At 68.2% G+C, this 11,889-nt stretch overlaps 2 protein-coding genes across 2 annotated transcripts; both read left to right on the plus strand.

Annotated features, from left to right (window-relative positions):
- Nucleotides 1–1,159: 1,159 nt before the first annotated feature.
- SYT8 (synaptotagmin 8) lies at nt 1,160–8,894 on the plus strand. Its single transcript, XM_088832370.1, is given in 13 exon segments — nt 1,160–1,236; nt 4,066–4,175; nt 4,468–4,488; nt 4,491–4,636; nt 4,989–5,087; nt 5,214–5,381; nt 5,446–5,613; nt 5,697–5,802; nt 5,896–6,026; nt 6,127–6,181; nt 6,184–6,467; nt 8,419–8,448; nt 8,621–8,894. Coding segments are annotated over 10 exon segments (1,164 nt in total). The 5' UTR covers nt 1,160–1,236; nt 4,066–4,081; the 3' UTR covers nt 6,360–6,467; nt 8,419–8,448; nt 8,621–8,894.
- A 157-nt stretch (nt 8,895–9,051) lies between these two features.
- On the plus strand, nt 9,052–10,175 carry TNNI2 (troponin I2, fast skeletal type). Its single transcript, XM_055414867.2, has 5 exons — nt 9,052–9,201; nt 9,293–9,421; nt 9,550–9,639; nt 9,741–9,917; nt 10,022–10,175. Exons 2-5 carry the CDS (start codon nt 9,299–9,301, stop codon nt 10,115–10,117), a joined length of 486 nt encoding a protein of 161 aa, XP_055270842.2. The 5' UTR covers nt 9,052–9,201; nt 9,293–9,298; the 3' UTR covers nt 10,118–10,175.
- Nucleotides 10,176–11,889: the final 1,714 nt, after the last annotated feature.

The following is an 11,889-nucleotide window of genomic DNA, read 5'->3' on the forward strand; positions in this document are numbered from 1 at the left end:
GGAGGCGCCCAGATCCTGGGAAAGGCACAAAGGCCCTACACAGTTGGGCTGGGGAGAGCCCCTCAAGGGGCAAATGCTGCAGGCGGGCCCCCGCACCCCTGCGCCCCCATCACGCCCACCCACGCACCTCGGCCCCGTGGCACAGGAGCCCCAGCAGGCCTCCTCTTGGCCCCAGAGCTGTTTCACTGCTCCTTCCGAGCCCGCATCCCCGGGTGGGACAGGCAGAGGGACCCAGACCTTACACAGCGGAACACGTCCCCGCAGGGACACGCACAGTCCCAAGCGCCATGTGCCCCCAGAGCCACACAAGGCCGGTCGGGACACACGCGCGCACACCCACGCACATGCATCCCGTCTGTGCTGTCCCCAGAGCAGCCTTGGCACCTGGGCCCAGTGTCCCGGAAGTCCTGCCCAGCGAACCCTGCAGGCTGGCTAAGCATTCACCAGCCCCACGTCCGACCGTGGGTTGATAATGGTTTGGGAGACACCCTGGCCTGGTGGACCTGTCGGAGCTGGACCTGGGGAGGGACGGGCCTGGAGTAATTGGACCAGATAAACTGGCCAGAGCAGAGTGGAGCTCCGATGCCTGCCGGGCTGGGCCCACTGCAGCAGGAGGCACTGGCGGTAGACTGGAGCAGGGCTCCCGCCGGCTACCTCCACAGCCGGGGCCAGAGGCTCGGAGAGAGGCCTCCAGAAGGCTCCCGGGCTCTGGAAGCCAGCAGCGGAAGGGCCAACAGGCCCGGCAGTCACCAGTGAGGGCGCCTGGCCCCGCTCACCTTGCTGGGTGCCAAGTGCCCCGGGTTCGGCTCCAGCAGACCCAGAAAGTCGCTCGCCTCCAAACCCAGGCATCCTCTTGACTTGGGACACCGCCCTCCAGTAGAGACCTTTCACAAACCGAGTGCAGCCCGATCTCTCCACTGCCCCACCTGAAGGTCAACCCCAGAGGGCCAGCACTCCTCCCAGCAGGGCCTTTGGGAGGACCCCCGATGCCCCAGGGAAGCCCTGCGGGTGGGGTCCTGGGAGGGGCCCTCCTCCCAAGGGAGTTTCCTGGCCCCTGAGGGCCAGCAGTTCCGGCCCCGAGGTGGGGCTCCCCGAAGCCCTGCCTCCCACACCCCGCCACCCCCCACCCCACCCCAAGCAGAGTTTCCAGCCACTGGAGGCTGAGCAAAGCTGCGCGCTCGGGCACCGTCTTCCAGCGCCCAGGGCCGAAGGGGAGGCCGGGAGGCCGGGTGTCAGGTGAGAGCCTGTGGTGGCTGGGCGGGCCTGCTGCCCCCCGATGTCTGGGGGAATCCTGTTCTTCTGGGAGGAGGCCCACAGGAACTTTGTTTCCTGGAAGAATCAAACATTTCAGTTAGACCAAAGGTGGAGGGGTCAGTCAGCGCAGCTTCGGTAGGTGCCCGGCCCCAGGTTGACGGGGAGGTACCCCCCAGAGAGAGCTGGCATGCCTGACTGAGGGAGGGCACAGTGTGGAGCCCAGCATCACTCCTGCGGGTCCCAGGGCCCGGAGTGACCAGGAAAGGCTTCCTGGAGGAGGGGTTCTCATTCAGGTCCCCAAGGCCAAGCAGGACGGGAGGGGGCAGTGGTGGGAAGCTCATGGAGCAGCAGGAAAGCTTGGCAGCTGCGGGAGCAAACCAACTTGTGCGGGAGGTAGGTAGGAGGTCGCCACCCTGACTGGAAGGATGAGCGGGGGCCTGGAGGGAACCCTGGAGGAGGTGGCGGGGCCTGAGACTCCACTCGGGAAGGACACTAGCCCCCACTTCCTGGGAAAAACGGCCTCAGCACCCGGGAGGTTTTCCCCAGCAGGGCCACAGAAGGTAGACTCCAGGAGGAACTTCTTGCTTCCTGAGCGGCTGGTTGGGGAGGCACTGCCCAGGCAGGGAGGGCATCCAGAGGTCGGAACGGGGACAGAGAGGGCTGAGCAGGGCCCATGGGGCCGCCCCTGTGCCACCTACCCTCCTGGGACCCCTGAGAGCGCCCCCAGGACCCCGGGCCTGGACACAGGCTGGGGGCCCAGCCGGGCCGGTGGAGCAGACAGTGCCACCTAGTGGCCGCGCGCAGGCCGGAACCCTAACCACCACGGGAACCGGGGAGTCCAGGGGGACCCTGCGCCTGCCCAGGCCTCAGGGGCCCCCATTGCCCGTGGTTGGTGTGCCCAGGGGCCCGCGGTCCTCTCGGGTCCGCTCCCAAGCCCTTCTTTCAGTTCTGGGGCTCCCCTTTCACCAAATTCTGGCGGTTCGAGGTCCATGGCTCTCTGGTCAAACAGGAGAAGGACACCAGCCAAGCAGGGTACAGGGAGGGCACAGGCATGCGCTCTCACAAGTATGCACGAACGCACACACTCACAGGCACGCACACGTGCAGACACACACTCACAGGCACGCACACGTGCAGACACACACTCACAGATGGGAATTCTGGCCTGACAGTGACCACCCACCCTGTGTTCTCAACCACGAGAATCGCGAAGGAAGCGTTCTTAATGCCAGGACACACTTCGGCTCTGACATTTCAGCAGGTAAAGGGGGGCTTTCAGCTCCATGTGGGAGCTGGGCCTCTGTGTCCACCACAGGGCTGCTCCAGGGGCCCGCGGGCCTGCCGCTCTGGCCAGCCCACCCGGGGCGCTCTGCCAGCCGGCATAGGAGTGGTCAGAGGAGCCGCTCAGTCCTGTGAACACTCTGAGTGCCCCCACACTCCACCACAGGGGCCTCTCCAGCAGCCCCTCAGCCAGGACCGGCTCCACAATTGTGGGGCCCATGCAGGACTCGTGCGGCCTCTTGCTCCAAACCTTAGCTCCCTAAGCTGGCAGCGGCGGGATTTAGGCCTCCGCTCTGAGCCCAGGCCGGCCTGACGCCCCCTCCTCGTGCGGGTGGCTCCCTGGGGTTGGGCCCTGCCGCTGCGGTTGGACAGACCCTGTGGGGACGAGAGGTTCATTCGGGGGGGAAGGGGAGACAGCTGGGCTGTGGTGCAGGACCCCCGCAGCCAGGACACCCCGCTTTGACTGTGGCCCCTCCTTCAACAGGTCGGGCTGCTGCTGGTGGGGGAGCACTGAGGCTGTTCGTTAGATCTCGGCGGGGCCTCTTCTGACCCTCCGCGCACTTTGCAGCAGGGTGGGTGGGGGGCATGGTAGTGTGGGGTCCAGCTCTGACTCCTGCCTGTTCCTGGGGGGCTGGGGCTGGGCTGGGTCTTATGACCAGGCTTCCGGTGCCCCCAGGAGGAGGGGAGCCCAGGACAAGCTATTGCGGGGAGACTCGCATGGCCTGAGGTCCCAGTGTGTGGGCCGTGGGGGTCCCTGCGGGCGTGCTCCTTCTGCGCAGTGGGCCGCGCCGGCCCTGTGCTCCGTGCCCCCAGGAGCAGAGCTGAAGGGTGGGGGGCAGGTAGGCGGGCAGGAATACCGGCTGTGCCCAGCTGCACCTTGCCTGAAGGGTGGGGGGCAGGTAGGCGGGCAGGAATACCGGCTGCGCCCAGCTGCACCTTGCCTTGCCTGACCCCACCTGGCTGTACCCCCCGTGGTGCCTCCTACGGCCCGGACATGCTTAGATGAGCCCCTGCTGATCCCGGGGGTCCGAGCCCCACTCCTACCCCTCCTGCACCCCCGTGACCCTAGCTGAGCCCCGGGCCCCAGAGCTGTCACCCCAACCCCCCAGTTGCTCTGGGGCTGGTGACACATAATTAAACACCCGTGTCACTAGCAAATCATGGTGGGCTCAGTGGGGCCGGGGCCCAGGGAGAGCGGCCAGCCGGGAGAGGGCTTCCTGGAAGAAGGCGGTGGAAGGTTCTCGGGAGGCCGTTGGGGGCAGGGCTGGGCTACCCAGGCTGGGTGCTTGGTGGGGCTGGGGCGGGGTGGTGGCTGAGAGGCTGGACCCGCAGGGGTGAAGCCGGCTCTTTGGCCAGGGCCTAGCACCTCCTTCCACCTGGCGCCGCTTGGAACGCTTGCCCTGGCCACCCCAGGTGGCCTCCTTGCCCGGGCAGATTGAGCTGGCTGCTGCTAGGCAGATGAGATGGTGGGCAGGGTCCCCAGGGGTCACCCTCGTGAGTGAACTGGCCGCCTGGGCCGTTTGCTCCAAGGCAGTGTGGCCAGGAGATGGGGCGCCCTCCAGACGCCCACAGTGCCTGCACCCCGGCGGGGACCACAGCCACTCCTGGGCTCACGCCAGACCTCGCCACCCCCATCCCCTGTGAGTCTGGAGGCCCGGGGGGAGAGTGCAGACAGCCCGGGGGGTGGGGTCATCTCCTGTGAGTCTGGGGGCCCGGGGGGAGGGTGCAGACGGCCCGGGGGGTGGGGGCATCCCCTGTGAGTCTGGGGGCCCGGGGGGAGGGTGCAGATGGCCCGGGGGGTGGGGGCATCCCCTGTGAGTCTGGGGGACTGGGGGGAGGGTGCAGACGGCCCGGGGGGTGGGTGCAGACGGCGAGGGCGGGGGGCAGTTGCCGTCCACAGTGTTGTCTCAGGCCACCTCTGCGCCGCCCCAGGGCTCCGCTGGGCGCTCGTGCCATCGCCGTCTCGGCGGGTGTCCTTCTCTCATCCTGACTGCTCTGCGCCATCCACTGTTGCTGCTGTGGGCGCCGCGGGAAAAGGCCCCACAGCAGAGACAAGGAGACTGTGGTCCTGGGCGCCGCCAGGCTCACCACCACCCCTCTGGTGAGAGGCAGGCACCCAACCCCTGTGGGCCAGGGCCAGGGCAGCTCGGGGGGCCAGGCTTGGGGGCCAGCTCCACCCCCAGGGCAGAGGCGGGGGCCTTCCCCGCAGGGGAGGCGACGGACAGAGGTGAGCGGGGCCTCGGGCCATGGGGAGCCGCAGAGGTTCCTGTGGAAGGCAGTGGCCTGAGAGGTGCACTGGGGGGCATCGCGGCCAGTCTCGCAGGGCTGAGCAGAGGGTGGCCTTCTAGTGGCCTGGAGGTCTGCTCCGTCGAGGACCCGCTGCCTGCGGGATGGGGGCTCTGATGGGCACAGGGTGCCTGCACAACGGTCAGCATCCTCGCGACGCCACGCAGGTAAAGCCGGAGGTGGGTAACCTGGCATCTGGACCTGGAGGGGCCCAGCAGTGGGGGCGCCTGCAGCTGTCCCTGGAGTACGACTCTGGAAGCCAGGAGGTGAGGGGGTCCCAGAGGAAGAGTGGGATTTTGGAGGGTGACGGGAGAAGGGCGGGCGCCCAGTGCTGGGTGGTACAGGGCTGACCGGGGAGGGGCCCCTGGCTGAAACAGCCCCCTGGCTGCTAGATCAGGGTGGGCCTCAAGCAAGCTGCAGACCTGAGGCCCGGGGCCCTGGGCGGCATGGCAGACCCCTACGCCTGCCTGAGCCTGCCCCCGGATGCCGGGCACACACACGAGACGAAGCTGCATTGTGGCACGCTGTGCCCCGTGTTTGAGGAGACCTGCTCCTTCCACGTGAGTCGGGGCTGGGCCTGGGGGCCTGGGCGGGGTGGCTGGGTGGCTCACACCCCTCCCGCAGGTGCCGCCCGCCGAGCTGCCCCGGACCGCCCTGTGAGTGTTGCTCCTGGACCACAGGCGCTTCTCCCAGCACGGGCCGCTGGGCGCGCTCACCCTGCCGCTGGGCTCCATGGACCTGTAGCGTGTTCTGGAGCGCTGGCGCCCACTGGGCCCGCCCGCCACGGCCGAGGTGAGCCCGCCTGCCCCAGGCTCCTGCCCCCACCCGGCTCCACGTGCTGGGGGGCAGCTGAGGCCCTCTCATGCTGCCCGCAGCCTGAGCAGACCAAGGAGCTCTGCATTTCACTCCGCTACGTGCCCGGCTCGGGCCAGCTGACCGTGGTCGTGCTGGAGGCCTGAGGCCTGAGCCTGGCGCTGGCAGGTGAGAGCTGGACCCACCCCTCCACATGGACAGAGGGAACCCAAGGCTCAGCCCTCAGACCTGGGAGGCCCTCTGACCCCTTCACTCGCGCAGACCCCTACATGAAGGTCCAGCTCATGCTGAACCAGAGGAAGTGGAAGAAGAAAAAGACGGCCAGGAAGGGCTCGGCCACCCCTTACCTCAACGAGGCCTTCACTTTCTTTGTGCCCTTCAGCCAGATCCAGGTGGGCTGCCTGGAGGAGGGGGCGGGGGGACCTCACTCAGGGCCAAACTGACCGCTGTCTTTCTCCCCCTCCTCCTACACTTCTGCCTGCTTCTCCCCAGAGTGTGGATCTGGTGCTGGTCGTCTGGGCCTGGGGCCCCCAGCTGCGGGCCGAGCCTGTGGCAAAGTGCTGCTGGGCTCCAGGGCCACTGGTCAGCCCCTGAAGCATTGGGTGGACATGCTGGCCCAGGCCCGGCAGCCCATTGCCCAGTGGTACCGCCTGCAGCTGGCCAGGGAGGTGGACCAGGCCCTGGCCTTGCAGTTCCGCTTGTGTCTGCTCTTGCCCGGCTTCTGAGGGCAGCCCTGGGCCTTGGTCTCCCCATGCGGACTGCCCCGGGGCCCGCTGTAATAAACCCCTTCCCCCAACACCGTGTGTCCTTCCTGAGCTCCACGGGCACAGCAGGTAAGGGGCTCGTGACGCTGCCATGGCCCCTCCCGTGGACAGGGAGAGGGTCTCCTCTCATGGCTCAGCCAGGCCTTGAGGACTCTGACTGGCACCTGACCCTGAGTGAGGGCAAAGGGGCCCCTCAGGCCTGCTGGGGATGATCCGGGAGATGGGGCCCCCATCTGTGACTAGAGAGTTAAGGATGGGCCCCTGGGGACACCCTGGGAAAGAGGCAGCTGTTTGGGGGGGTGGTGACCGTGGACAGAGGGAGCCCCAATTCCTGGGGCCACCCCAGTCCCCCACAAAGCCCCCAGACCGACTGGATGGTGGTGCGGGGCCTCCCTTGCACGCGCAGCAGGGGGCAGTAGCTGCTTGCAGAAGCAACCCCGGGGCCTGTGGGGCTCAGCCTGGCCCAGAAAGCAGCTCTAATCCCCACACGTCTGGATGGCTTCAGCGCTCCCTAACCCTCCCCGTGGCCGAGAGCCCCCAGCTCGGAGGGGCCACGTCATGGTTGTCCAGGGGCCTGTGCTGGCTGGGGGCCAGGGTGGGGGCCGCAGGCCGGGGCTGGGGTGAGGAGGGCAGTGCTGGGCCTGCCTGAGCAGCCAGGCGGGCCCTGGGCCCCCTCGGGTCAGGGAGAGGTTCCCAGGCGGGTGGCGCCGAAATTCTGGGTTTGAAGGATATGTTCCGAGCTGTGCAGGGAGCCAGCCCACGGACAGGGTGGTCGGGCAAGGCTGCACGTCCATCTGGGGCCTCCCGTCCTGCTCTGGGAGGAAGGTGGGATCCCACCCCTGAAGGGCAGTCCCCCCACCCTCGGCCCAGAGCCCCTAGTGCTGCTGCAGGCCCGAGGCCGCGTCTGGGGTTCGGCCTCGCCCCAGGCCAGCCTGAGGTAGGGAACACGTGAGCAGCCCACGCTCGAGCCGCCCCTGGGCTAGAGGGGCAGCGGGCAGCAGAGTGCGAGCAAGCTGCTGTTTCCCGGGGCCCAGAGGCCTGGGGAAGCCAAGGGGGACCCAGAGTGGACCCTGACTCTGGGCAGACGGGGCTGGGCTGGAGTGACCCCTCGGCTGACCTCTGAGCTGGGCACCACAGCTGCTGAGGCCGTCACACTGTCCTTGGGCTCCTTGCAAGATATGAGAGAGGCAACTCGAAGTCGTCACCTCGCCCTAAATAGACCAACCCAGCCTCAGCACCCCCTCCCAAGACTTCTTGGCCTGGATGGCAGCAGCGGCAGCGGTGGGGCCGGGCCAGGCGGCCTGGGCAGGTGGGGAGGTGCCTGTGCCCCCATTGGTCTGAGGAGGACTCCATGCCCTTTCTGAGCGGGGGCCCAGCCTGGGGGAGGCCATTTATAGCCCTCCCCCGGACCCACCATCCTGACTCGCCGCTGCTGGCCTGACCTCGGTCCCAGCGCCGCTGCCCAGACGCGAGGTGAGGCCGGCCCAGCCCGCCGAGGCCAGCACGGGCGCGTCAGGAGGGCCCTCGCAGAGGGACTTCTTCGGGGCCAGGATGGGGGTCCGGGGTCTGGGGACTTCTGCAGAGCAGAGGGCTGCAGGGAGGCGCCTCTGGAGGGGGCTGGCGTGGCACGGGGTCCCGGATGGCACGGCAACGGCCAGGCCTCGGCTCTGGGCCGTGGGAAGGGGATTTCATGGTGTGAGGGACCCCAGGCCCTACTGGGGGACAGCATCTTGTGTGCGCTTGGGCCAGAAGCCGAAGAAGCAGAGCTAAAAATAACCGGCAGCTCAGGCGGCCACCTGCGCTGGCCAGACCCACCCTCCCGTGGGGACAGCTGCAGCAACTCCAGGCCCGCGGGGACATTTTGGGCACACTTTCTCCTCTTACTGCCTCCCCCGCCCTGGGGAATTCCAAGACATGGCCCTGAAGGAGGTGGGGGTGGGGGTGGGTTTGTGCTCCCTCACCCCACCGGGTACAGGGCAGGCGGGCAGGGGCCCTGACCCCTCACCTTTCTCTCCCGCAGGCTATCAGCCCAGGACTGCACGATGGGGGAGTAAGTGAAACCCCCAGGCTGCTGCCCCTGGGGCCCCACCGCCCAGCCCTGGGTGGGGGTCTCCGTGTGTCCCCACCTGGCCACCCTGTTCACCCGCCCGCCCCATCACACAGCCCCATGGCCCTAACTTCTCTTCTCTCTCCCCCACCCCCTGCCCGCCCTCCTGGGACAGTGAGGAGGTGAGTACCCGCTTGGGGGTGAAACACAGAGGGGATGGGACCCCCAAGTCAGGACAGGCCTGAAGCTGGAGCTCCAAGGCTCAGGGAGACTGCCTGTCACCCTGTGGGCGAAACTGCCGCACCCTGCCTGCCAAGACACCGACAAACAGAGGAAGTGGCCTTTCCGTGGGCCCCTCCCGCGGGCCAGGGGAAGTGAGGCTGCGCCGGGTCACCGGGGACTCGCTTCTTCTTTCTCATGGCTGCACCCCGCCCCCACCCCCTGGGCCCGAGGGTCTCCTCTGCCCTCCTCTCGGCCTCCCTGTCCAAAGTCTCTTCTCCAGACCCCAGGCCTCCCAACCAGAAGGGCTGCCCCAGCAAAGGGTCACCACGCGGCCCTGTGTCCCGGGCTGGTGTCCCCCCACCAGGCCCAGGCCCAGGCCCCGCCATGCCTTGGGCAGGATGCAGGGCTGGCCGGGTGGGCAGGGAGGGGTGTGGGGTGCCGGGACCCCCCACCGGCCAGTCCTGACTGCGCCTCCTCTCCCCTGCCCTGCAGAAGCGCAACAGGGCCATCACGGCCCGCAGGCAGCACCTGAAGGTACATGCGGGCCTGGGAGGGTGGCCTGGGGGGTCAGTGGCCTGGTCAGACGCGGCCCCTCACCGCCCGCTGCCCGCCACCCCATCCCCAGAGCGTGATGCTGCAGATCGCTGCCACGGAGCTGGAGAAGGAGGAGGGCCGCCGGGAGGCAGAGAAGCAGAACTACCTTTCGGAGCACTGCCCGCCGCTGCACCTGCCCGGCTCCATGTCTGAAGTGCAGGTACCCAGGGCCCCCCCGCACCGCGGGCTGCGTCCCTGGCCTGGCCCGGCCTCCCCCTGCGTCGGGAGGATGAGCGGGGTGGATGCCAAGCATGGGGTCACCCACCCACCGGCGACGTCCGCCGCCAGGAGCTCTGCAGGCAGCTGCATGCCAAGATCGACGCGGCCGAGGAGGAGAAGTATGACATGGAGGTGCGGGTGCAGAAGAGCACCAAGGAGGTGAGAGGCGGGAGGGCGCGGGCTCCGGGGGGTGCGGGGTCGCCCGGCGGCGGGCCCGGCCGCCGCTGCCCGCCCGCCCAGCCCTGCCGCCCGCCCTGCAGCTGGAGGACATGAACCAGAAGCTGTTCGACCTGCGGGGCAAGTTCAAGCGGCCCCCGCTGCGCCGCGTGCGAATGTCGGCCGACGCCATGCTCAAGGCGCTGCTGGGCTCCAAGCACAAGGTGTGCATGGACCTGCGGGCCAACCTCAAGCAGGTCAAGAAGGAGGACACCGAGAAGGTAGGCTGCTCCCTCGCGGCGGGAGGCCCAGCCCCGGGGCCGGCCGTGGGGCCGTGCGGCGGCCAGGAGGCGTGGCGCCCGCCTGAGCCCTGTCCCACCGGCAGGAGCGCGACCTGCGGGACGTGGGCGACTGGAGGAAGAACATCGAGGAGAAGTCGGGCATGGAGGGCCGCAAGAAGATGTTCGAGACCGAGTCCTAGGCCCCCCTCCCATGCCCCGAGCCGACTCGGCGCCCGTCAATAAAGGGTTCCAACCCCACGTCTGCTGCTCCCTGCCCTGCTCCGGCGCCGCCCCAGCCTCTGTCCACAGGCCGCCCCGGGAGGGCCCTGAGACTGTGCCTGGGCTGGACGTGGGGCAGCCACACGCAGGCTGTGGGGGTCCCGGCTGTCCTGCGAGGGTGGGCTCCAGGCCAGGAGCCCTCCTCCTCGCCCACCCGCTGGGGTGGCCGGGTGGCGGCGGCGGTCAGACCCCCAGGCCTGGGCACAGGTGGCCGGGGCCGTTTCAGAGCGCCACCCTGAGACAACCGTGTGTCTGCTGTCGCTGTCGTCACAGAGGCCCCTCAGGGCCCAGAGACACTGTCCTTGAGGCCGCGGTCCACGCAGGGGCCTGGGGGGCTCCCTCCCCACACAGGCAGCCCATTCCTCCCAGCTGCCCCTCCCCAGACCCCAGACTCCCAGAGGGGCTTGGGGGGCGGTCCTGGACCAAACTGCTGGGGGCCTCGAGGGGCTGGTGACAGAACAAGGCAGCCCCTCTCTAGGCCCAGTGGGAGGCCTGGCCCTCCTTCCTGCACGCCCCTGGCCCTGGCCACCCCCACATCAGGGGACGATGTCCCTGGCAGGTCCAGACAGGACTGTCACAGCAAGGCCACCTTCAGCCTCCTCCTGAAGGATGACGGCATGGTCCGCGAAGGCCCCGCACTCAGATCTCTGGTGGGGAGGCCAGGCCGCAGTGGTGATGGAGCGGCTGTCCACCTTGCCCTTGCCCTCAGGATGCCCCCGCGATTGATGTGCAGGGGCCCGGAGCCTTGAGTCTCGAGGGAGGGACGCCAGCCCACCCGAGGCCCTGGCCAGGCCCTGCTGCTGCAGCGTGGGTACTGGGCTCCGTCCTGTGAGCACCTTCCTGCGGGCCCTCCTGCTCGGCTGCCCTGCGGCTCAGGGCGGGCCCAGCAAGCCCTCGGCCCAGTCCTAGCGCTCCCGACGGCGGGAAGGGGAGGCTCGCCGAGTGCAGAGCCAAGCACGGGCAGGCGGCAGGCAGTGTGGGCTCCAGTACTGAGGGACTGCGGTGCCAGAGCTCCCAGGGGCGGAGGTGGTACCTACCCCCACCCTGCAGAGTGAGCCCAGCAACTGTGCAGGGAAAGGCGGCGTGGCCCTATCCCCGGGCTGGGGGTGGGGCACCCCAGGGATGTGACCCCCAAAGGCGGGACCCGACTCTGACGGGTTTGGGGAATGATCTTCATGCAAGCAAATGTCTAACACGAGGTTCCAGAGAGTGATTCCCTGGGCTGGGGGGCAGGTGGCAGGTGACGTACTTTTGGGGCAGGACAGACGTATAGGTGTGTGTGTGTGTGCCTTCAGTCATGTCCAACTCTGTGCAACCCCATGGCCTGTAGCCCGCCAGGCTCCTCTGTTCATGAAATTCTCCAGGGAAGAATACTGGAGTGGGTAGCCATGCCCTCCTCCAGGGGGTCTTCTCAACTCAAGGATCGAAGCCACATCTGCATTGGAGGCGAATTCTCAACTGTCTGAGCCACCTGGGAAGCCCCCAGACTCATCGGGACTTGTTATGGGTACTTTCCAATGAACGAGCGACATGACAGAAGGCCATGCGAACCACGCCAAACCGGCAAACACCCACCCAATGCGGCTCGGCCTGACCCCACAGCTCTCTGCGGCCCTTGGAGGGTGGCACTCCTGAGTGACCTGCAGGTCCCTGCAGTCGTGTGGACAGGGGCCCGATCTGGGAAGCACGTAGT

This window comes from Moschus berezovskii, chromosome 25 (assembly GCF_049115385.1).
Source record: "Moschus berezovskii isolate FMDL1 chromosome 25, NW_MosBer_1.0, whole genome shotgun sequence".
NCBI classification, from domain to species: Eukaryota; Metazoa; Chordata; class Mammalia; order Artiodactyla; family Moschidae; genus Moschus; species Moschus berezovskii.